Below are 25,595 nucleotides of genomic sequence, written 5' to 3' on the forward strand. Positions count from 1 at the left end.
AGGCGGGGTTGGGAATTGGTTGAGGGTCGGGTTTGGTGGTGGTAGCGTCTGGGGTGGTGGTTTTGGGTGGTGGTTGGACAGTTCCATCGAGGTAGGCAAAGAGGCCGTAGCCAAGGAAAAGGCGGGCGATTTGGTAGTGCCAGGCTTGGTAATTGGTCGGGGTGAGTTTGGTACATGTGGGAAACGAAACAGAGAGAAGGGTTTGGTTGGTTCAATGAGTTGGGTATTTGGGCGCCGTGGTTGCCATGGGTACACCGAAGCGGTGGTTAGGGCGTGAGAGATGGTAATTAGTATGAGGATCGATGTGATTCCTGATACCATGTAAAGTATATGAGAGTATTGTAATTGTATTGATAACTATAATATTTACATGAGGTGTTTATATACTAGTTTACAAAGGATGCAACTATAAACCCTAAGATACATATCTTAATAATAGGAGCTAATCAAGGTAACAAATAACTAATTACAAACAATAATATATATGCTACACAAATCACGTTTGATTTGTTCCTTGAATAGAGGATGCTAATCTTGAGCTTTGATTTGGTTGAATGATATCCTTTGAATGAATAATATCTTTTGAATGAATCTTATCTTTAACATTCCCGCTCAAGATGGACGGGCGATAGCGAAGGCCAATCTTGGAAGAAAGCAATGAGAACCGTGGCTTGTGGAGCGGCTTAGTAAGTGTGTCCGCTAGCTGATCAGACCCGTTAATGTGTTGAACCCGAATGTAACCGTTGCGAATCTGTTCTTTGACAAAATGGAAAGCAAGTGCAACATGTTTCATTTTGGAGTGAAAGACCGGGTTAGCCGAGTAGGTAGTAGTACTTAGATTGTCACAATATATCATCGGCGGGGTAGTCGTAGTAATGCCAAGTTCGAGCAGGAGATTTTGAAGCCATATGAGCTCGGCAGATGTGCTTGCGACGGCTCTGAACTCGGCTTCGGTAGAGGAGCACGAGACCGCCTTTTGTTTCTTAGCTGACCATGAGATAGGATTACTACCCAAATAAATAATGTAACCAGTGGTGGAAAGGTAGTCATGAGGGTCACCTCCCCAGTCCGCGTCACAAAAGGCGTGGAGGCAGAGTTGGGTTGAGGAACGTAAATGAATGCCGAGGTGTAGGGTACCATTTAAGTAACGAAGAAGTCTTTTGAGTGCAGCCCAATGAGTGGTGGTTGGGTGGGTTAGGAATTGAGCTAATTTGTTGACAGAAAAGGCAATATCGGGTCGAGTGAGTGAAAGGTATTGCAAACTACCAACAATGGAGCGATAGTCTGACTCATTTTCGATTTGGACTAGTCGGGTCTTTAACTAGAGGTGGGTGAGCAAGCATAGGGGTTGACGCGGGTTTGGAGTTTTCCATTTTGAATTTTGCAAGAAGATCATACAAGTACTTGGTTTGATTTAGATGTAACCCGTTTTTGGTTGGGGTGACTTCTATTCCTAGAAAATACGATAACGGTCCTAAGTCTTTTAAAGAGAATTTTTGTGAAATGTTGGTGATAAAATCGGTGATATGGTTTTTATGTGGTCCGGTTACGATGATATCGTCAACATAAATTAATACAAATAAAGTGGTGATGGTGGTTTTGAGAATGAACAACGATGGGTCCGATAAGGAATTTCAAAACCGAAGTAATGAGATAGGTCTTTAACTCGGTGTACCAAGCGCGGGGTGCTTGCTTAAGCCCATAGATTGCTTTGTTGAGCACCGAAACATAGGAAGGGTTAGCGGAATCGATAAAACCTCGGTTGAGCCATGAAGACGGACTCGGTTAGTCGTCCCTGCAAAAAGGCATTGTTAATGTCGATTTGGTGTAAGTGCCATTTTTGAGTGACAGCAAGAGTTAGAATTAAGCGAATCGTAGTAGGTTTGATGACGGGACTAAACGTTTCCGAATAGTCAATCCCGGGTCGTTGATGAAAGCCTTTAGCAACAAGACGAGCCTTGTGTTGTTTTAGACTACCATCGGGGTTATATTTGATGCGGTATACCCATTTGCAACCCACAATGTTAGGAGCTTGGTGAGGTGGGACAAGGGTCCATGTCTGATTTCGTGTGAGTGCATCAAATTCATCGGTCATTGCTTGGCGCCATAGAGGATGAAGGAGAGCTTGTTTGGTTGTAGTTGGGGTGGTGTGGGTGGTCGAAATAGTAGCAGTATTGGCATGTTTGTTGGTTTGGAAATATCGTGGGTTGGGTACAATAATGTTGTTGGAGAGACGGGTTCGATGGATAGGTGGTGGAGGTGGAGGTGGTGGAGGTGGAGGGGTGGAGGCAGCGGTGGAGACAGAGGATGGCGAGGTGAGAGGCGTGGTGACAGAGGGTGGCGAATCAGGAGGTGTCGAGGAGGGAGTGGATGATGCAGCAGAGGTGGGCGAGTCAGGGGTTGTAGGAGTCGGGGTGATGGGTTGGGTTGGTTGAGGAGCACGAGCTGGTGGGTTAGTTGGTGGTAGTAGAGGAATAGTGAGAGTGCACCATTGACTTGGGGTATGGTTTGGTGTAAGGGTCGAATTAGTTAAAGCTAGGTAAGGATATTCGGTTTCGACGAAACGGACATGCCGTGAGGTGTATAAACGACTGGTGATAGGATTAAGACATAAATATGCACTTTGAGTATTCGAATACCCGACAAAGATACAGGGGGTCGACTTTGGTTCAAGTTTGTGGTTGGTGTATGGTTTTAGCCACGGGTAACAGAGGCAACCGAAGGGCCGTAGTTTGTGGTAATTTGGTTGCTGATTAAAGAGGAGTTTGTAGGGACATTGGTTGTTGAGAGTCGGTGTTGGGAGTCGGTTAATGAGATACGCGGCAGTAGAGAACGCGTAAGGCCAGTATTTTGTTGGCATTTGTGCTTGAGTGAGTAAGGCTAAACCTGTTTCAACGATGTGACGGTGGCGACGCTCCGCGAACCCATTGTGTTCGGGAGTGTGTGGTGGTGATGTGAGATGGGTAATACCATCGTCAAGTAGATTAGGATTAATTTTAATATATTCACCGCCATTATCGGAATAAAATTGACGGATAGGACGGTTGAAATATTTTTCAATGATAGCTTTAAATCGATGGAATGTGGTAGCGGTGTCGGATTTATTTTTTAAGGGGTATAGCCAGAAATAATGAGTAAAATGGTCAACGAAGATGACATAGTATTTGTATGCATCATCGGATGTAATTGGTGACGTCCAAACGTCGGAGTAAACAAGGTCAAAAGGTGCGTGAGAGTGAAGAGTGGAAAAGGAAAATGGTAGTTTGTGGCTTTTGTTAATCAAGCATGAATTACAATGCGATAAATCGGAAATATGAAAATTAAAACTAGAACTTAATAAACGAAGAATTGAGTTTGAGGGGTGTCCTAAACGAGCATGCCACAGACTGCTCGAGGATTTATTGGCTGCGAGGGCTTGAGGCGGCGTGGTGTAGGGATTCCATAGGTATGATCCATCGATAAACGGTCCTTCAAGCAGAGTTTCCCCCGTCTTGATTTCCTTAAAACAAAAAGAGGTAGAGGAAAACAAGGCATAAGCATGGTTATCGGTGCAAAATTGTGAGACGGAAATTAAAGGTCGAGAAATGTGAGGAACTACAAGAACATTATGAAAACGTAAAATATGATGAGGTGTAGGGATAGAAAATGAACCGAGATGGGAGATAGACAAGGACGAGCCGTCACCGATTACGAGATCGTCGGGTCCATCATATGGGGTGTGAAAGGCGAGGGTGTTGAGATCGTTGGTAATATGGTTGGAGGCCCCACTGTCAATGAGGTAGGATGTGGAGGGTCCAGTCGAGGTGGTGGCAGTGTGAGCGGTGGGGCGTGGTTGACGAGTTGGAGGTGGAGGGAATACGACGTTTGGGTAGTCCCTCTTGAAATCTGGACAATAGCTAATAACGTGGCCAGTAGTGCGACAATACTGACAACGGCCACGAAATGGGTTGGAGTTCGAGGCATTGTTAGGTTGGCCACGGTTTTGAGAGTTGGGTTGATAGGTGTTTTGGTTTTGTTGAGGGTAGCGTGACTGGTTGTTGTTGGTAGAGGGTGAGTAGCGTTGGTTGTTGTTGTTGTTGTGGGTATGATGATAGGGTCGGGTATAGGCAGCGTGAGCCGAGGGGTTGAAGGCAGCGTTGGTGGTTGGAGATGGTTGGTTTTTGAGGGTGAGTTCGTGTTGAATTAGTTTCTCATGAAACAATTCAAATGAGATGGGTGAGTCACGGGCACGAACGCCATCTATGACGGGATAGTAAAGTTTGTAGTCGAGGCCATTGATGATATGTGAGGTTATATCTTCGGCGTCGACGGGTTTGCCTAATTGTGCTAATTGGGTTGTACATTCTTTGATAGCAAGCATGTACTCGGAGATGGTTTTTCCGGCATGGGTGATGGTGCGAAGACGATCCTTTAATTGTAGGATATGTCCTCGGGAAGGGTTGGCGTAGGTCGTGGCGAGGGTAGTCCAAGCCTCATGCGAAGTAGTAGCATCGAGGAGGACGGGTTGAACAGCCGGGTCAAGAGTACCTGCTAAGGCTCCTAGGATTAGTTGGTCCTGACGAAACCAAGTTTCATAGGCGGGGTTGGGAATTGGTTGAGGGTCGGGTTTGGTGGTGGTAGCGTCTGGGGTGGTGGTTTTGGGTGGTGGTTGGACAGTTCCATCGAGGTAGGCAAAGAGGCCGTAGCCAAGGAAAAGGCGGCTGATTTGGTAGTGCCAGGCTTGGTAATTGGTCGGGGTGAGTTTGGTACATGTGGGAAACGAAACAGAGAGAAGGGGTTTGGTTGGTTCAGCGGAGTTGGGTATTTGGGCGCTGGTGGTTGCCATGGGTACACCGACGGTGGTTAGGGCAGCGGAGATGGTAATTAGTATGAGGATCGATGTGATTCCTGATACCATGTAAAGTATATGAGAGTATTGTAATTGTATTGATAACTATAATATTTACATGAGGTGTTTATATACTAGTTTACAAAGGATGCAACTATAAACCCTAAGATACATATCTTAATAATAGGAGCTAATCAAGGTAACAAATAACTAATTACAAACAATAATATATATGCTACACAAATCACGTTTGATTTGTTCCTTGAATAGAGGATGCTAATCTTGAGCTTTGATTTGGTTGAATGATATCCTTTGAATGAATAATATCTTTTGAATGAATCTTATCTTTAACAACCTATTACTTTATTAATATTAGAAACTTAATAATAAGAAAAAAGTTTTTTTATTATTATTAACTAAAATAAAATTACATAGGCTCTGGGACGGAAGGATTCGAACCTCCGAATAGCGGGACCAAAACCCGATGCCTTACCGCTTGGCCACGCCCCACTTCGATTTGTATACCAATATACACTAATATTGTTGTTGATTGTTCGTCAATTCCAGCCCAACTATCGAAAGAATCAAGTAGATTCTGTTGGTTAGTATTTTAACTTCGACACATGTAGACATAGAAAAACGCAATTGCTAAATCCCGCACACCACTTTACTCAATCCCGCACATTTTGTCACTTTTTTCCAACACTACCCTTCATTTAAAAAAAAAAAAAAACCACAACTCCTAACCCTGACACCCCTGCCCAGCCTCCCCTCACACAGCCCGACCACCCTCCGTCGGCGCCGACCACCCTCCGCCGGCGTGACCTTCATTCCATTCCCAGCCTTCGCCATTCACCCAACACCGCCTCCCTCAAAACCTAATTCTCTAATTCCCTAAATTACTAACAATACAACTTTTGAGATTAATCAATTTGTGCAAATATGAATGGTAATTTGAATGCAATAAGCCAATAATATGTATCTAAATCGTTTATTGTAAATTATAAATCAAATAATGTTTTTTTTACTAGGGTTTGTGGTTGAATTCAAATGATCCATCTAAGAAATGTGGTTGTGGAGTGGCGGCGGGCTGGTGGCGTGGATGGAGATCGGTAGGATGGGGCTGCGCATGGGCGGCGGTGGCCGGCTTGAATACAGCCGTTGTGTGGTGTTCTGACGGTGCATGGCTCCGGGAGGGGTGAGGTGGTCAGAGCAGGGGAGGAGAGTAGGGGAGGGTGGTCGGGTGTTCTATATTTTTGGTTTTTGATTCTTTGTGATAGGGAGAAATGGGAGGGGTATAGGTGGAATAAAGGGGAAAATGTGCGGGATTTAAGTAAAATTATGTGCGGGATTTAGCATGTCCCTAGAAAAAATGAATTTATTTATCAATTACCAAAAATTCCATTAAGATATTACTTCATATGAAAGTGGAATTTCTTCTATTCTCTATTGAGAATGGAAGGTTTTTTCATTATAACAAACTGAATAGATAACAAATGATTAAAATAGAGGAGGAATTTACTTGGAGAAAAATTCCTTTTTTGTTCGATAGATAAGGTGCATGACTAATGCAATATATGGGAGGAGGGAATTTGCACTGGTGGGAAACTCTCAAACAAAATCCTACCATAGTAGATATCTTTTATGAGTCTCCTATTGGTTATACGGAGTAATTTGTTTAATTTGAGTTTAGTTGATATTGAATCTAGCTTACTTTTAAGTGTTATCCAAGTCAAACCAAGTCGTGAGCACTATTATATACGAGTATGACTTTAGTAGCTAAGCTAATACCCACCTTAACTATAACAAATGTGACATGCCTTCGAATCTATAGCGATACAAAGTAATATTCTAGCTACTATATTAGTTGGTTAAGTACTTAAGTTAATGTGAAAAAAGTAAAATGTCTTCACTAGTATTTCAGTATGTGTATGCCACTATATACGTACTCTATACTCTGTTGTAGAAGTTAGGTAGCACTAAAATGGACACGGATACGGGACACGGACACGACACGGACACGTATACAGCATCCCATGAAATTTAGGACACGGGACACGCTATTTAAATTTAATAAAATATATATTTTATGGTTATAAATAACGTATGATTTTAATTTTGTAATGTATTTGATATTAAATTTAAATAAGTGAAGGTCAAATTTGACCTTGACTATAACTAATTTTCATTTCCCACCCGAATCTAATCAATCTCTTTTGACATTTTATTTTTCATCTAAATTATAATATGTTTATGCGTGTGTCCCACGAGTGTCGGGTGTCCGTGTGTCCGACACAGCGTTGGACACGGAACGGTTAGTTAGAAGGTGTGTCCGTGCTACCTAGTGTAGAAGTGGATGTAGATTGTACAAATAATTGATTAATATACTCCGTATCAACTTGGTCGTTGGAAGATTTGAAAAACTATTATTGTAATAAATATATATATTTAGCCAGAGGCGGTTCTAGGATTTAATGGATGGGGGTGCGTAAAAATTTTTAACAATGAAAATATCGAGTTATATTAAAAGAATTTGTTTAATTAAACAAAATGTACGGTGATATAACATTAAATAAAAATTGTTCAATACAAGGATAGAACTCATGACCTCTAATTAAAAAATAGTCTTAATAACCACTAGACCAACATAATTAATCTGCTCCTTTACTAAATAATATTGTAATTATTTTTCGGAAAAGGGGATGCAGATGACCCCCTACACCCCGAGAAAAAGGAACATACATCGGATGTATTACCTCAGATTTTACATGTTTTTGAGCATTTTTCTATTTTTTTGAGCTTATTACCTCAAATCTATTTTTTTTTTGAGCATGTGTGTATATTTTTTGAGCTTAATAAAGTTTATAATTTAGATTTTAATTTTTTTCCATCAAAACTCAAATTTATGTAAGTTTTATATATAATGTTTTTGAGTTTTATTATAATTTTTTTGAGCTTAATGTTTTAGTAAATGAACTCAAAAACTTTATAGTAAGACTCATAATTTTTAAAACAAAGCTCAAAAACTTTATTATAATGCTCAGAAAGTATAAACTGGTGGTAGTATATCGGATGTATAATCCACTTACTGCTGCACCCCACCAAAAACGCCCCTATATTTAGCTAATCTGTCTGGTCATCAATATCGTTTTACTATTCTTAAGTCAATCTTATGTCACATTAAATAGACGATGCAACAACTTGAACGGTTGAACCTATATATTCAATTATGCGGAATGGCAAATGTTATGATATCTCTTGTTGAGCCCTTGTTGCATCGGGGCAGACATAATAGTATGATATTATCTACTTATTCAACATAATTATGTGTTGCATTGTAAACGATATTCTTGCTGTAAACAAGATAGAGGATAAAAACAAGATGTGAATTGTGAATACACGTAAGAGTTTGAAATAGCGTGGCATGTAAGACAAGCGTGTGACCTAAACTTGTAGCATTCTTATAAAAATGTACTTTCAATTCATTAATAATACATACGTACAACATATATCTATAAAAGATCACAAAATTTCATTATAAACGGTATATATCCGTTTATAACTAAAGACGAATCAAATACAATATCACATTTCTAATAGGACAAACAACAAGTAGAGTGGTGGGGGCAAAAAATGTCACCACTTTCAAGCTATTTGACCCGCCTTTAGCTATAGACGGATATATCCGTCTATAGCAAGACTAGCTGATAAAAGATATCACATTAAAGTCCTTAAAAATTTGCACCAAAAAAAAGCCCTTGAAAAATAAAGCTAATAAATTATTATTGTGTGAGACGGTTTTACTATATTAAACGGTCCATTTACATAAGAAACACTTGTTTATTGATTACAATTAATAAATGACTTTCTATACCAATGGACAGTATGAAATCGTATTATTTTATAATTTGTGTAAGAAAATCAGTGTTTCATAGTAAGACCCTATTTTTTTGGATTGAATGTAGGCATGTAGCTTAACTGAATTGAGCTGAAATGAGCTAAATGAAGCTAAACTCAATCGAAATTTGCTGAAATGAACAGAGTTGAAATAAGCTGAGTTTATCTGAATATAAGCTGAATTGAGCTATACTGAAATGAAGGCAAAAATGAATTGAATGAGAACTAAAATTAAACCGAAAAACTGAAGTTAAGTATTAGACCGACCAATCCGTCAAGGTTGTGACCTACTTGCTCTCCCACTGCTTCTTGTAGGAGGTTATAAATTTGTGATGATATAGATATGAATTTGTGTAGACCAAAATGGGCGAGAATTTGTGTTCTATCAAAGAGTGTCGGTTAAATAATTTTGAGGTGTGGCAAATGTGCGCACTTTCACATCCAATTATTTGACCTGAGTTATTAGCTAACGATATGGTAGAAAGGTGTTGTATTTTGTTTACTTTTAAAACTAGTCTTTAGAACTTTGTCTAAAAAAAAAAAAAACTAGTCTTTAGAATGATTAACCAACCATAATGGAAATCTAAAGAAAATGAAAGTTCAGCATCTTTCAACAATTCATACTAATCAATCAATTAATAATAATTCACCCGTAATTAATAAGTACTTTGTAAAAATCCTATTTGATAAAGTTAGATTAAAAATTGAAAAGTTAGGTGAAATGTGAAAAACTAGTTAAAAAGGTATCTGAAAATCAGGTGTCATTAGGTAGCTGATTATATTAAAATTAACAGAAAAAGTAGTTGATGCCTAATATTTAGTAAAATGACATGCTACCCTCTTATTTAAAAAAAAAAAATGACATGCTACCCTACCAATAGCAATAGAAGAACTTTATAAACTTTATATAAAGTTCTTCTTTTGTCATGTTATATTTTAGTAATTTCAATGTTTAAGAACTTTTGTTTATAATAGATCACATTTATATAAAGTTCTTAAATTGAAAATAGATTATATGTAATTGGCTTTTCACAATTTCAAAGTCATATTTATTGGTTCCCAAATTCCAATATGTAACAAACTAAGTTCTTATTTTAGAACTTGGTTCTTTATTTTAAGAACAACTTTTAGTTGCAATAGAGGAACTTTATAATTTGGGGTTCTTATTGACAACTCCAAGAATAAGAATCACTATTGTTATTACTCTAAAGTCTTATTTTTAAGTTATTTTATTTGACAAATAAATTAGTGACCACACATGCTTATAAATAAAGTAGTTGAAATCTTGGTCAAATAAATTAATTTAGATTTGCAAACCTTTATGCCCTCTCGAATTTTGTTTACACCTTTTTTACTAATTTCGTTTATATATTGAGTTTATTTGATTTACTTTTCGCTTATACATAATAACTTTTTTTTTTTGGCATCATTAAACCAATGCCTAAATGGTTTCAAATGGCGATTCATATTAGACAATCCCAATTCTTCTTCAGACTAAGACTTTATTTTTATTGTTTCAATAGAAATAATTTAGCATATACTTAAGGGTTTTTTGTGAGAAACTACCTTTTATTTAGGGTCATTTGTGAACAACTGTCTTTCATTTTATTTTTGGCATTCAACTACCTTTCATTTCTTCATTTTGCGAAAGACTACCAAAAATCCACTTCCGGCGAAAAAAGTCAACTTTACGGCGTTGACTTACCATTTCATGTTGAATCTAACTCTTTACTTCATAACCCTAATAATCGATGATAATGATTGATTAAACTCAATATTAATCACCTCAATTTGTCTATCTCTTACCCGAATCAAAGTCCTAATCACCGAAACAAAATCATCATTGATATTAATCTTAATATGGTAAATAATTTTTCAACAATAATGATCTATTATGGCCTTGTTGGCAAAATTAACTCTGAATGTTAACTATTCGAAAATAATCATGGATTCACTCTTAGGATCACTTGTAGACTACTATCTCATTAGTTTTCTTATAACCACCATCTTACCATAAAGAGAGAAAGAAAGTACTTTAATATGACTTAGATGGACAGTAGATTGATGAATCATGAGTAGTCTATAAGGTTGTTGGAATGTAAGGGTGAAGGTGACAGTGGTAGTAAAGGTGACGACGGAGATGGAGATGGAGATTGAGATGGTTGATGCGTTGGTATTACTTTGAACAAACTTTAGATAAGGTGTTGGGCACAGAGATGAGCTTTTTCAGTTTTTGTTGGGTGAACTAAGGGAAAAATATGGGTTATATGTGTGAAAAAGGGAGAAAAGAGCAAGTCAACGCCGGAAAGTTGACTTTTTTTTGCCGGAAGTGGATTTTTGGTACTCTTTCGCAAAATGAAGAAATAAAAGGTAGTTGAAAGCCAAAAATAAAATGAAAGGTAGCTGTTCACAAATGATCCTAAACAAAAGGTAGTTTCTGACAAAAAAACCCTATACTTAATGAAGTACATTACTCCCTCCATACCACACCAATGGTAACATTGAGAATTTTGGCACTATTTATGGTCATAGGAAATGTTCGATATTATTTTTAATCTATAAGACGAAATAGAGTCATGTGAGATCTTGTTTGATTTATCGTCATGAATGCTATAAGAATATCAAATTTTTATAATTTTTAATAATATGTAACTAAAGTTATTCATATTGCAAAATGTGTCTTCACAAGTATGAAAAAAGTCAATGTTACCATTGATGTAGTATGGATGGAGAATTTTATACTTCCTCCATTCAACTCCACTCTACCAATTTCAATTTTTTACACTATTCACAAATAAACATTCAATTTCAATTTTCTCTTAATAGATAAGTGAAAATATATTCATGTGGGATCTTATTTGATTCGTCTTTACAAGTACATTAAAAATATATAACTTTTATAATTTTTGCAAATACGTAGCTAACAATATTTACCACGTAAAACGCATGTTAGCAAACGTGATAAAATAAAGTGGTAGAGTGGAGTTGAATGGAGGAAGTACTCCGTATGACACAATTCACACAAAGATCTTACACTCAAATCCAAGGGCATCAACAATAGAGGTTTGTCAATAAAGGTTTGTGTACTTTTTAGAGGTTTGTTGACAAACCTCTCTATTGTTGGGAATGGGGGTTGAGGTTCATAGATGAGAATGGTTACAATTTTGTATACAGGTTTTTGTTTTTGGTGGTGAGTGATGGTAGACCCCATGTAGTATACTTTTATGAGATTTGTCTATATTTAAGAGGTTTGTCTATTGTTGTATCACAAAATCTCATTTGTGACGGCACGTATCCGTCACTTTGGAGTGACGGGTACCATTTTCCCTCACAAATGACCCAAATAGAGGAGAGAGGGAAGCACATGAGGGTGCCCCCACCTTGTCCCCCATATCCGTTTTGTGAGTGGCATTATCCGTCACTTGCTCCGACCCGTCTTCAGCAAGACTAATTGTTGTTGTATTGAAGTTTTTTTGTTAGAGAGGTTTGTGTTTTGAGTGATGTGGCATTAGACAAATCTCGTTTGGGGTTTGTCTATTGCTAATGCCCTAGAGTTGACAATTCTCATAGGGTTACTTTCTAATGTTTAGTATTGCTAAACAGCTTGCACCCATAAAAAAATAGCTCTAGTTATGTCTAGGGGTAGTCAAACATAAGGACCGACTAGCCCTAAGGTCAATTTGACCCGGGCCCGTCTAACCCATTCCCTATCTCAGGCCAATTCTCGTCCAGAATATTAACCCCAGACCGGCCCAACCTAGAGTTGCCCTAAGCCCGCCCCTCATGTCACCTCTTTCCCGCCCCGCCCCGTCCCCTATCTTGGACCGGTTCCAGGTACGCCATGCCAAGCACGGCCCGCCTCATGCCAGCCTAGCCTGATTTGACCAATTTAGTGAATACTCCGACTATTTGTTTGCAGAGTTTAATAAAGATGTTATAAATAGAGGTGATAATCAGGTTAGTTGGATCAAGTTTAGTTCGGGTCGATTTCAAATTACTAAATTTCGAATTTGTCCGAGTCCGGTTTTAGGCCGGTCAAGTATGCCAGCCCTAGTTATAATAATAACATAACCAACAAGTGAGTTTCCATATTTATACTTCTTTGTCAATTTCCTAATTTAACAATGTTATGATTATAATTTTGCATTTTTGCGTACGTAACCTTGCATTATCATTACTTTAATAAGTCACGATGTCATGTTATTTGAGTTTAAAGATTTCATATGTAATTGGTTACCCGTGATTAGCTGTTGGAAGGAAATGAAAGTACATAATAACTTTACAATTGTGTAGGCAAAATCATGTTGCTATTATTATGAGTTTATGATAAAGAGAAGGAAATATGATTAAAGGTTTTGGACATATGGCCACATCCTCCTTTAGATGACCACCTCAGCTCTCATAATCAAGTACTTTCAATGGGTGTTCGACCAACCGCAAAAAAAAAAAAAAAAAAAAAAAAAAAAAAAAAAAAAAAAAAAAAAAAAAAAAGATATTGAACTTCAATATATATGTACTGAAACATCAATTCTCATTGAAGACGAATACTTTTCGTCACAAGCTGAATACGAATATCAAATGTCCTGTGAAGAAATGTGTAATTTCGATTTTCCAGTTAATTATCAGATGTGAGTATGTCATCTGAAAAACAAAGGTCTTCGGCCCTATTCTTCCTGGTTTAATACAGTTTTTAGTTAGGTTTTGGGTTCTCTTATTACTGGCTTAATTTCAACTCATTTCAATTTCGTCCAGTTTAGTTTAATTCAGTTCAACCCAACTCCATTTAGTTTTCAAATTAACTTTTACTTTTACTTCATTCAATTCACTTCAATTCAGCTCTTTTTAATCAAAAAAAGAAAAAAGAAAAAGAGGGATCTAACTATAATTTTAAACCTTCCAAATTTTTAGTTACATCTTACTTTCCAAACCTCATATCAAGGTTCTGTCACCGGCTCTGGTCCGTATTTTTTTTTTTTTTTTTTTATTGATTAGGTAAGAAAACTAGTTTGATCCTCTAGGGTAGGACCAACCTATCTCATCCTTTCGAATGAGGGAGGTAAGTTGAAGTCACCGGCTATCAAACCACCTCGAAAGAGTTGGACATGAATGTCCAACAGAAGCCATGAAGTCAAGAACCTTGTTGGCTTCACTTAAAAAGAATGTTTAATTATCACTTCATCGAAAAAATGAAGGTCTAATTTCACATCCTTGATAATACTAGAAATTTCCCACTAATTTGCCAAGTCTGCTCGAATCGAGTTAATAACACATAAGTTATCACCCTCCACAATTAACTTTGAAATTCGTAAGTATTTAGCTGCTAAAATACCTTCTTTTAAAGCAAGTGCTTCCGCAACGAGGATACTATTGGATCCGCACTTTTTTTGCTCCCAACAAAACGACTTTACCATTGTGACCTCTTATAGAATATCCTAAAGCAGCTTTATTACCTTCTATTCTCGATCCGTCAAAATTTAGCTTTAGGAATCCGTTTGTAGGTTTTTCCCACCAAATCTCTTCCTTACTAGAATTGTTTCTAGCCGACTCTTCTACCCGGGATTGTTGAGATCCTTAAATCTACCACATTCCATGTCTTAGTCTTTATTATTACATAAAGTAATAAGTTTGTTGATACTTAAATTAACATTATTAAAGATAATGTCATTTCTATGGAACCATGCATTCCACCAAATAAAAATAATCTTTATAAAGTCATCTTTTGGAATTAAATCCTTGAGATAATTAAGTTTCGTTAGAAAACTTTGACTTGTAATAGTACCATAATTTGACAAAAACCCGTATGTACAAGTTGCACCTTAGGGGGTCCAAAAAATTGCATTAGATGAAGGAATGGGCCTAAACATGAGGAGTCTAAATTATAAGGTGGTGTGACCATCTAAACCATCCTTATCCCTACAAATCAAAGCCAACCTTTTTTCTATGGTTAATATAGAATGATAGTGAGATTAGGTGAAGGGACTTGCAATTGAGCAACTTAAGGAAAAAAGGTTCCAAGATCCCAACAGAAATATTTAATGTAGTTAGTATTTATTACTATTCAAGTATGGACCATGAAGTATGGAGTATGGACCATTGTTGTGTGATTTTGGTGGCACCATTGACTAATTTTGGAGTTATTGGGCTCACTAATTTGGGCCAACAGTTGGAGCCCATTTTGTTGTACTGTACTCTGCACAATAATAAATTCAAATGTATCTTGATTTGACGGCAGAAAATTGCGTGTGGGATCATGTGTACAGTCTACAGATTAGTGTTATGAGTCCTATGTGGATCTGGTAAACTTAACTCGATTCGAATAAATTGACTCGTATTTGAACCGGCAACGAAACCGAAGCCTTAAGCATGTCTATTGTTACAAACTGGTTATTATCCTTAAAAAATGTGATAATAAACCGAAAATAACCCAAACTTGACTTGATCTAACCTAAATTCTTGCAAACTCGAAAATGACCTGTATTCTGTATAATGTAGCTAAAAATCTCATCACATACACGATTTTGTGATTATGTATGTGTACTAACCTAATTGACATATGCAGAAAATATGCACTCTTAAATCCCAGCGGCCCAACCCCAACTCTTCGCAAACTTACACGTATAACTGCTTTTTCATGTACGAGTTTTACATCTTAGAGTTGAAATCATATATCTTTATCCCATAGGACTATAGATGTAGCCATGCTATTCTATAATTTGTGTTACAAATATGCTTCTACGCTCTCCGTCACAAGATGAAGACGGATAGCCGCCCTCTCACAAAATGCAAGTGGGTGGCAAGTGGGGGTATCCATTCTCCCCCCCCACTTGCACTATCCATTTGCATTTTGTGAGAGGGACACTATCCATCTTTCGCTTGTAACGGATAGTGCCGTCTTCAATAAAAAATTGTGCTCAATTAATGTCATTATCTGCTCCAGCCATTTTTTTTTTGTTTTCTCTTGTTCACAACTGTATTTGGGTTTGGCCATTTTCAGAAAACTAATAGACATCTTACTATGATAGCTGGCTCATATATACTGTCTATTTAGGGAATAGTCTAATAATTCAAGGGTGACTTCTTCTAGTCATAAAATGTCAGTTTCGACTGGGTTCACAAATCTTTCACATCACTTCTATTCGAGCTTCTCTCTATTCGCTTTATTCTCGGTGTGGTTGTCTATTTGTGTTGTATGCAAAGACGTTTTCAATGCAGTTAATGTATTATACAACTGGTTGTATGTACAACTTATTCAGTGTTGTGGAGCTTTGTTACAAAGTTGTCGAGCTCTATTAACAAAATTATCGAGTTATGACACAAAGTTGTTGAGCTTAACAGAATAATTATTAAGCTCAATAACTTCGTAAAATAGCTCAATAACTTGTAAAATAACTCAACAACTTTGTGTGAGAGTTCAATAACTTTGATGCGGTTGTACATAGCTATTATACAACTAGTTGTAGGATAGTATTTGTGTTTTCAATGGGAGTTCAATGGGAGTTCATTGAAACTTGCTGAGAAATGAGCTTCGCATCATCATCATTATTGTAATAGTGGCATAGTTGGATTACTGGTATAGCATTCCTCAATTTACCATGATTCCGTTTTCCCCTTACGCTAAAATCCTAGAGCCGCCCCTGGTTGTATGTTAGTACTAAAAAAAGTATAAAGTACTTATATGCCAGCTTGTGACGGATATGTCATGTCTTCAATGAGAATTTGTGTTGATGCATTGAGATAATGCTACTCCCTCCATTCAACTCCACTTTGCAACATTGCTTTTTGCGCGGGTATTAAGAAACGGATTAAAAAAACTATTAAAAGTACATAGGAAAAGGGAATGGTGGGGTTAAAGATATTAAAAAAATATAAAGGTGGGTTTTATGGTGGATTTGTATGGGGTATGAATGACATTTTTTGTAAATATAGATTTTCAATAAGGATAGAAAGGTCTTTTACATGTCTAAATAAGGAAACCTGTAAAGTGGAGTTGAATGGACGGAAATAGAATACTTGTAAAGTGGAGTTGAATGGAGGGAGTATTACAGTAATTTATTACTCCCTCCATCCGGATATTTGTTTACCCACAAATGAGGAAATTCTCATTTGTAACGGGTATATCTGTCGCAAGCTTGCGACGGGTCAAGTAATACCCATGTGGGATAGATAAGGCAAAAGGAGAATGCCTAGGGAGTAGCAATCTGTTTTGTCTTTATCTTTCCATATGGGTAGTACTTGACCCGTCACAAGCCTGATTTCCGTCACAAGAGAGACCTTGCCGTTGTTTACCTTTAGTTTTGGCACAATTATTAAGGAGATGGGAGGGGACCATTTGTGATTCAATTAGTCTTGTTGAAGACGGGTCGGAGCAAGTGACGGATAATGCTACTCACAAAACGGATATGGGGACAAGGTGGAGGCACCCTCATGCACTTCTCTCTCCTCTATTTGGGTCATTTGTGAGGGAAAATGGTATCCGTCACTCCAAAGTGACGGATACGTGCCGTCACAAATGAGATTTTGTGTTTGTGATTAGTGTTATTGAATGACAAGTGGATCATAATAGGTATGGATGGTCAAATCATACAAAAAAAAAACACTCTAAATATAGAAAGGTAAACAAATGAATGAGACACCCAAAAATAGTAAACGTAAACAAATGAAACTTATGTCAGGAGTCAGGACTCAAAGGTGTATAAGATCTTCCATCTCAAAATGCAGTTCATATATAGCCAAACAATGTGTCAAGTTTTGGCTCGCTATAATCTGTTTTTGCTGATAACTTACCACACCCCCTCAGTTTTAGTTATTAGTCCTGCCGAAGATGTCCTAGCCTAATAGTTAAGACGGAGGTAGTACCCTAGTGACTACCAGAAAAAAAAAAATCGGTTGAGGAAAGTTGCCAGATGCAAACATAAGGATAACATCAAGTCTGAAAACTATTTCTATCATATCCTTTCAGAATTCGAAGCACATATGAATCATGGATTGCAATGCATGAAACAATTAACAGTAATCCTTGAATAGAAAGGATAAGAAGAATAAAGAAAAATTAGAAAGTTACAGGGTGAAGACGGCGAAACCACAATGTTGCTTCGCGATGATCCATGGCGAGGCTAAGCTATGATGAAGGTGCTCCGGATTGCATTTCCAAATATTGGAGCACAGACAGCAGCAAATATTGTACTCTTTTACTTACTACTCTTTCTTCTGAGGTTTAGACCTCGTCGGCCTTGGAGGTTTGACAATGGAGCCGAAGACGAGGACGATAATGGGAATGATGGTACCCACGTAATACACACTTCCATATGCCGCCAAGGTTTCATGCAAGCTCAACACCTACAAAACAGTAAATGTGAGGAACTCGAGTGAATTCGTTGATAGCCTCGATAGAAATTAGCAGAATTAGCATTTCAGAAGTTCATGGCTTCATATACCCATACAAAATCTTTTAGTAACTTGGTATGTTTATTATAGCATCCCCTTTATTATATACTAAAAGAATAGGAATTCTCACATTTTCCCCTCCAAAAAGCATTTTTTTTAAATAAGGAAAGTAATTACAGTTATATGCATTTACTAAAAAAAAGTAAACTAATAATTACATTTTTATTTCATTAAATTTTATCATTTAATTAAAATTAATCTTTTCATCAAATTATATTATTTTCACCTAACTCTAAACTATAATCTCTTAATTAAAATGTAAATAAAATTTATATAAAACTATAAATTGCTAAATCTTTTATTGATACAATTATTTGAGAATGACTTGATACATACTACATATAAAACAAAGTTGTAAATCACTATTATTACTTTCGTGACGAAAAAAATTTGAGAGAATTAAAAAAAATTGAAATCATTAGCTTTGTGGATAAAAAAATATTTTGTTTAAAATACATTTTAACACATTACCCAATTCTCTTGATTAATTGTCAACAAAGAAAAATACAATAACAAGAAATATAATGAAATATCACTATTTTATAAGTAATTTATTTATAAAAAAAACTATATATACCGTACATTTATTGCACGGGATCTAAACTAGTTTCAAGTAATAATTCCAAAATAAAGCGAAACTGACCATGAAGCCGACAGCTGAATAGTTCAGAACCAAGACTGTATAGGCAAAGTTCATAACAGTCAGTATCATCTTAAGAGCATTCGCAGATACGCCTTGCTCCCATCTATAGATCACTGTTTGAAATACGAAAAGCAAAATGAATGTTCATATTAGATAAAAATAAATTGCTATGGAAGTGTCTCAATTAGAGAATGGTAGAATAGTATCGGTATCCTGAAGTACCTTTTGATCCTGCAATCATCAGAGCTGATTGAACAAAGAAAAAGATGTAGCCAGGATAAACTCCCTGCAATATCATCGAAGTAAGATTAAAGAACATCATCGTAGCTTCATTTCCCTGCCCCTCACTCCCCTAAAGCGTAAAATTTGACCCGATTGAACCAATTTTTTTTTTTTTTTTTTTTTTTTTGAAGAAAACACCCCTAAGGGTATTAATGCATTAACGATAAATCAAAGACCGCTGCCGAGTTCGCAATCGGAGGTAAGACAGCCGACCACACAGTTCTGCCGACTACCCTAGGTAAAACATGTGCTAACGCATGAGCTACAGAGGGACTACAGGACTACATCCACCCTTTCCCCTAAACCCATCAATACGGACTATAGGAGCCTTTGAGGGACTTGGGCAATGTTGTTGTCAAAGAGAACCAAATTTCGTAAAATGGAATGAAATATACTCTTCTTAACAACGTCACATTATCAACCACATCCACTCAATACAGCCACCCCCTTCCCATAAGATAAGAGAACAAAGAGTTCCGAGAGCTATAATGACACTAGGAAAGAAGTCCAGGAAAGCAATTAGTTTTAAGAAGGTTACTCACATGCCAGACAGCACTGACAGTTTGTGTCGTAAGTAGCTGAAAGAAGCCAGCCTTCTTACCCTTCTGAACAAGCCTCTCATACACATCTGTAGAAAAACAAACCGTTGATATGTCGACAAAACTGAAGTATCATACATCATAATATCATATTTGAAATACTCTGTAGACAATATACAAAAATATGTTATACTCCTGTATTCCACTTATATTGTACTCAATTGATTTTGATAGCCAAGACTATGTTACTCCGACACTTCATTTAGGTGTCGTGTCGCGTGTCCGACGCGACACTATACTTTCAACACTTAACTTTACACCAAAAAACTGGAAACTTTGCACAAAATAGCCGTGTCCGACTCTCCGACACTGTGTCGGAGAGTCGGAGTAACACAGGGTCAAACAATGCTAACTTGAACTCATACGGTATCATAATTTACAATAGTTGAATCACTTTCATCGTCTTAGAGACGATATTATGAAAACAGTTGTTTAATAAAACAACCAAGACAAATTTTAGAGACATGGAAATCAAAACTTTTTCATAAGAGAGACATCCTCATATCAAAATAACAACCATATTGAAAGAAGTCAATGAATGCAAAAGATGCAAAACAAAGAAACTTACAGTGACGAAGCCAGGTGCTAACTTGTATGTTCCAATCAAGTGGGATACGGACCGCACTCTTTGCAAGCTCAACTCCAAGGATATCAACATTTTTGGCACGGTCCCACTTGGGTTTTGGTGGAGAACTGTCGGTCCATCCACTAAAGCCAAAACCAGATATTATAACGGAAGCTTCTGATATAGACCAGATGAAATAATATTTCCATCGTGCTGTGAATCCGCACATGTACTGGTAACCCAGCTTCTTCCAAAATCCCCATTCCCCGTACGAGGGGTTAGTAAAAGTAGATAAGGGGAAATGTGGCACAAGATACAAATACAAGCCCATGCATACAGCCGCTTGAAGAAGAGCGCGAGCTACTGCACCCCATGGTGATGGTTGTTTCACTTTTGGACTCCACAGCTGCAAACGCGGCAAAAGAAAAGGTTTTTTAGTTCATAAATCCCCATCGTTTTGTTACCTACTCTTTTTATTCTCTGGTTGTGAATTATCACTCGAATAAAGCAAAATGACTTATAAACTATTTGTTGTATAGATCCCCATCATTAATTATAGTAACAAAAAGAGTATAATAAAGAAAAAGAATGTCTCATGAACAGACCCCTTTTCCCTCTGTCCAGTCAAGATAATCCTTCATTTCATATACAGGCCCGGCCAAGTGAGTTCCGCAGCAGAGACAATATCCAACGTATTCGATCAAGGAGGGCATCTTCAGCAACCGATTCTTTTTCTGAGCTTCACGTAAGTCTTCATCTTTCAGAAGTCCATCTTGATAATTAATTGCACATGAGATGACTTTGAGTGTCAAGACCATCAATGCACCTGAAGAAATTGGGCAGGATTCAAATTTGAAGATTAGTACAGAGAACAAAAAGCAATGAAAATTTCGAGAAAGCATAAATTTAGGAAGCGAAGCACATTAATTACAGTTTACATCCTAGCAAGTGAAACAAATTTTCTCAGCTTGGGCAAGTAGAACCCATCAGGCTTATCCATGGTATTAAATCGGGTCATGTGCTTTCTAAATATTTTAAAGAAATCCCGGGTCTCAAGTTTTCTTCATATTATGTGTACCACTGTAAAAGGGTTGACTAAAGTGGCCAAAAAATGAAAGAATAACTCATGGGTCTGAAGTTTAAACCTTCGTAGGAGTAATTTCGCTTGTGATAATAAAACTGTAGGCAAAAAAAGTGCAAGTGAAAAGAAGTTGAAAAGGAACACAGGAGAATAATACACACGTAGCAACGATAGTACATCAAGCCTAAGGCACTACACTATCAACAACAACATTATCCCAGTGCCTCAATGGCTCCCGCAAATTGCGGGGTAAGTGCTAAATTATCGATAAACTTTAGAAAATAATATCTTCAAGCATAACAATTCATAACCTAACTTACATAAGTACATAACATGATAACATGTATAACTGAATAACAATTCATAACATAAGTACAGTACATAACAACATGAATAACTGAATGAGTGGAAAAAGAGGTTACCAGTTGCATCGATGCCTCCTTCCTTCCATGCATCTCCGCTCATGTAGTAAACATGACTGGCAACAAAAAAAAAAGGGAAAAGGGATAAGCGTAGACCCAGAAGGAATAAACCGATTAGTATCATCCCAAATAATAATATTAGCATTGCCATTGAGAAACTTCCAAGGGTTAATCCAAATCTATGAGCAAATTCACCCATAAAAGCACAAGTCCATGAGCCTTTCATTCAATAATCAAGATCACCATTATGCAATAAGCATCCTTGTTCATGAATATTAAAAACTAATCATATGAGTCGCAACTTGTAAGAACCTAATCTTACGAACCTATAAATACTTTATCTATAAAAAACCTATTTCAATAGAGACGGGCAACTAAGTTTTTTTACACATTGAAGAAACATTGAACACTGGATTTTATATTGATTACGATTTATGCATTGGTCATCTAGAATTTCAATTAGTTAAGAGCAGAGGGAATTAAAGAAAGTTTCGATCTTTAACATAAACAATCAATCCAACCCCATGAAATCCTATCAATTCACTACACTAACTCAGCCCTACAAAATCACATATGAGAACGAACACTGAAACTTACGGGTAAAATCACAAACACACTGTCAGAGAACACTAAACATACATCCTTTCCATCTCGAAAATGTCAACAAAATCATTAAAAAGAAAAACAAAGTTTCACTCTTTTACAGAAACTTACACTCACATACTACAAAAATCACAAATTTGTTATACAAATGATTATAAAGTTCAAAACTTGCAACATTACAATTTACAAGTACAACAACAAACAAACACATAATGATCTAAACTTCCCATCAAGGAAAAGATTCTCTCTTTCCATCTAAAAAACTGTACACAAGATCATAAAAAAACAAAATTTCCACCCTTTACAACAACATTACCCCAGTGCCTCAATGGCTTCCGTTAATTGCAGGGTGAGGGGGTCGGATGTACGCAGCCTTATCCTTGTTTTAGCTACACAAAGAGGCTGTTTTCGGACCGAAGATGTAAAAACTAATACAGTACTTCCATACTATACAAATCACAAATTTTTTATACAAACCATTATAAAGTTCAAAACTTTCAACATAACAATTACAACAACAACAAACAAAACTCATAATAATCTATACTTCACATCAAAATTAACAAATACCCATCAAAATTAAATGAATAAACTACCAAATTTCACAATCAAATGAATAAAACCCATCAAAGGTAAATCAATAAACTACCAAATTGCACAACAAAATCAACAAAACCCAATGAAAAGAGCAATAGAATAAAACCCATCAAAGGTAAATCAATAAACTACCAAATTGCACAACAAAATCAACAAAACTCAATGAAAAGAGCAATACATACCATCCAATCAAGTACCCGAAAGCGGCGAAGAAGGCGATCAACCCACATTTAGCCCGATAAACAAGCATAGAAAAATACCCAATAAAGATAGAAACAAGAAAATGCAAATTAGATGAAACCCCAAATGAAATATAACATAATAATGCACCAGTAAATGCAGAATAAATATGTTTTGGTAGTGTTCTTGGTATAATCCTCCAAAATAAACTTATGGGTATTGTTGCAATAAAACAAAGGAGAAATCTTAGTACTGGTATTGATAATCCTAAGGCTTCCGCCATTGATTGCATGTCAAGCTCCACCATTGTTGAGTTTGATGGAGCGATTCAGTGAGTTGACTCGGTATGTGTATGAGAAGGAGGTAGTTGAAGTTGAATAGAAGTATAGTATTTGAGTGTGGATCTAAGTACGCGGAGTATCTAGTGTTGTTGGTTGTCTCGACAGTTTGAGTTAAAAATTCAGTTTCGTAGTACTTAGGTAATATCGACTTACCACATCCCCAAAAACCGAACTGACCTGACCCACATCCCACCAAGTTCACCTATTAACTACCAAAATTAACCTGACCCGAATAACTCGACACGTACCCAACTAAACACCCTAACTAAGGACATGAGCTTGACCCGTAACTCGAATGGGGCTGCCTTATATGACCCAGTTCAAATGTTTATTTTTTATTTATTTTTTTTGAATTTCAAATAATTATTGTTACACCCTGATCATTATGCATAAATGAAGGAATACATAAATAAATTGATGGTAACATATCTGAAAATGACATGTACCCAAAATGACCTGATCTAACACTGACTTGATTGACCCTTTTGGCGGTCTCTTAGTAATAGGGATAAGCAAGACTACTACTAAGAGTCTAGACTTGGTGAGTGGTTAGCTTGTTCGAGTAAGTTTGGGCTAGATTATTTTTGGGTTTGCAAAAATTTAGGTTAAATCGGGTCATTTAAGGTTTGGGTTATCTTAGGTTTTATTATCTAGATCTTTAGTTAGTTTGCAACAATAAATATATATGTGGTGGAATCATAATGTTTTGGGACAATTCGGGTTATGAGTCATGATTAGGTCCTTGATGCGGATATCGGCCGGCTACTGGATAAGCTTGTTATGCCAAAAAAAAATTATCTTTTTATTTGCTTTTTTTTTAACGAACTTGAGGCCTTAAACTAGCCATGTTTGACATGTTGTGGCGGGGATCAGCCCACTAAAAGTTGAGCCCGACAACATTTGGGTTAACCGGGCTAGGTTGGCCAAAAACCATGCTAATAGGCAAATCTAGTTATAATTATGTCATAATTTTTTTTATGAACAGTACGATAAATACCATAATATTTTTGCCGCGCCCTTGGGATTCAATAGGATCGGAGCTCATCAACCAGAACCCTTGGTACAAATCTTTATGTGTTGATATGGATATTTTTTATCAGAAGATACCTAATATTAAGGTCACTTTGCGCACATTAACCTAACTTAATTTTCTGCATGAAAATACCTAAAGTTTATATTTCGTTTGTTAACAAATACCAATTGACGAATTTCGTCAAAAATTTAAAATTACGTCTTAACTTAACAAATAAACATGATTTTTTTAATTAACATCCTATAATTACACCGTATTCGGGATTTCAGGGTCGCGGAACAAAAATGACCGTAAGTCACACGAACGATTCCTCTGGTCAGATAAAGCTGCCTCGCAAATTTTGAGGAGCAAGAGAGGAGAGCCGAGGCTGACGGTGTGCGATAAACCAGTCTCCGGTGAAAATCAGATACTCGTAAAAAATGGTTTAATCTATATATATATATATATAAGAGAGTTTTTTCGAGCGATCTGAGAGCGTCCACATCATCAAAAATCAATTTAGGAAATTTTAATTTTTGATGTAAAAAATAAAGTGGAAAATCTTTTAATTATTATAATATGTATATTTCCTAAATTATATTCAAGTGATATTTCCAATTTTTATATCAAACGTTTACATTTCATTTGGCAAAAAAATATCATTAAGAAAATTATGAAAATAATATAATTAGCTTTGTGTTAAAAAATGCTATCATTAGAGTATAAATTTCATATTATTTGCATATATTAAAGATGGTGTACTTCTTAATACGTAAAATTGTGTACTTTTTAGTATGTTTTGTCCCACATTGGAAAATAAGTAGGTGTGATGAATATACTACATATAAATAGTAGAATTGTCCAACATCGAAAGATTAGTATAAGGTGATGTGATCCTATGATTATAAATAGGATGCATATTTGGAACTTATGCATCCACCCAAAATTTTTTGAGTCTCATAAATATTGTTTTAAAGAGCTCTTAAGATTTTCTATCATTATCTACGATATGATGTAAAAAATAAAGTGGAAATCGTTGGGAACTATCCGAGAAAGAGTTAAGAACATGAACAAGAAAATCAAAAATCAAAAAATAACTAA

At 36.5% G+C, this 25,595-nt stretch overlaps 1 protein-coding gene across 2 annotated transcripts; it reads right to left on the reverse strand.

Moving 5' to 3' along the window:
• Nucleotides 1–17,643: 17,643 nt before the first annotated feature.
• LOC141606726 (lysophospholipid acyltransferase 1-like) lies at nucleotides 17,644–23,644 on the reverse strand. 2 transcript variants are annotated; one of them, XM_074425982.1, is made up of 8 exons: nucleotides 23,144–23,644; nucleotides 21,762–21,817; nucleotides 20,864–21,084; nucleotides 20,262–20,664; nucleotides 19,637–19,722; nucleotides 19,035–19,098; nucleotides 18,813–18,925; nucleotides 17,644–18,061 (listed from the first exon to the last, which is right to left on the reverse strand). In XM_074425982.1, exons 1-8 carry the CDS (start codon nucleotides 23,446–23,448, stop codon nucleotides 17,921–17,923), a joined length of 1,389 nt encoding a protein of 462 aa, XP_074282083.1. In that variant the 5' UTR covers nucleotides 23,449–23,644; the 3' UTR covers nucleotides 17,644–17,920. The 2 variants fall into 2 exon arrangements, with proteins under 2 accessions (XP_074282083.1, XP_074282084.1); XM_074425983.1 differs by lacking the exons at nucleotides 21,762–21,817; nucleotides 23,144–23,644 and adding an exon at nucleotides 21,404–21,612.
• Between the last annotated feature and the right edge of the window lie 1,951 nt (nucleotides 23,645–25,595).

Source organism: Silene latifolia, chromosome 10, assembly GCF_048544455.1.
Source record: "Silene latifolia isolate original U9 population chromosome 10, ASM4854445v1, whole genome shotgun sequence".
NCBI classification, from domain to species: domain Eukaryota; kingdom Viridiplantae; phylum Streptophyta; class Magnoliopsida; order Caryophyllales; family Caryophyllaceae; genus Silene; species Silene latifolia.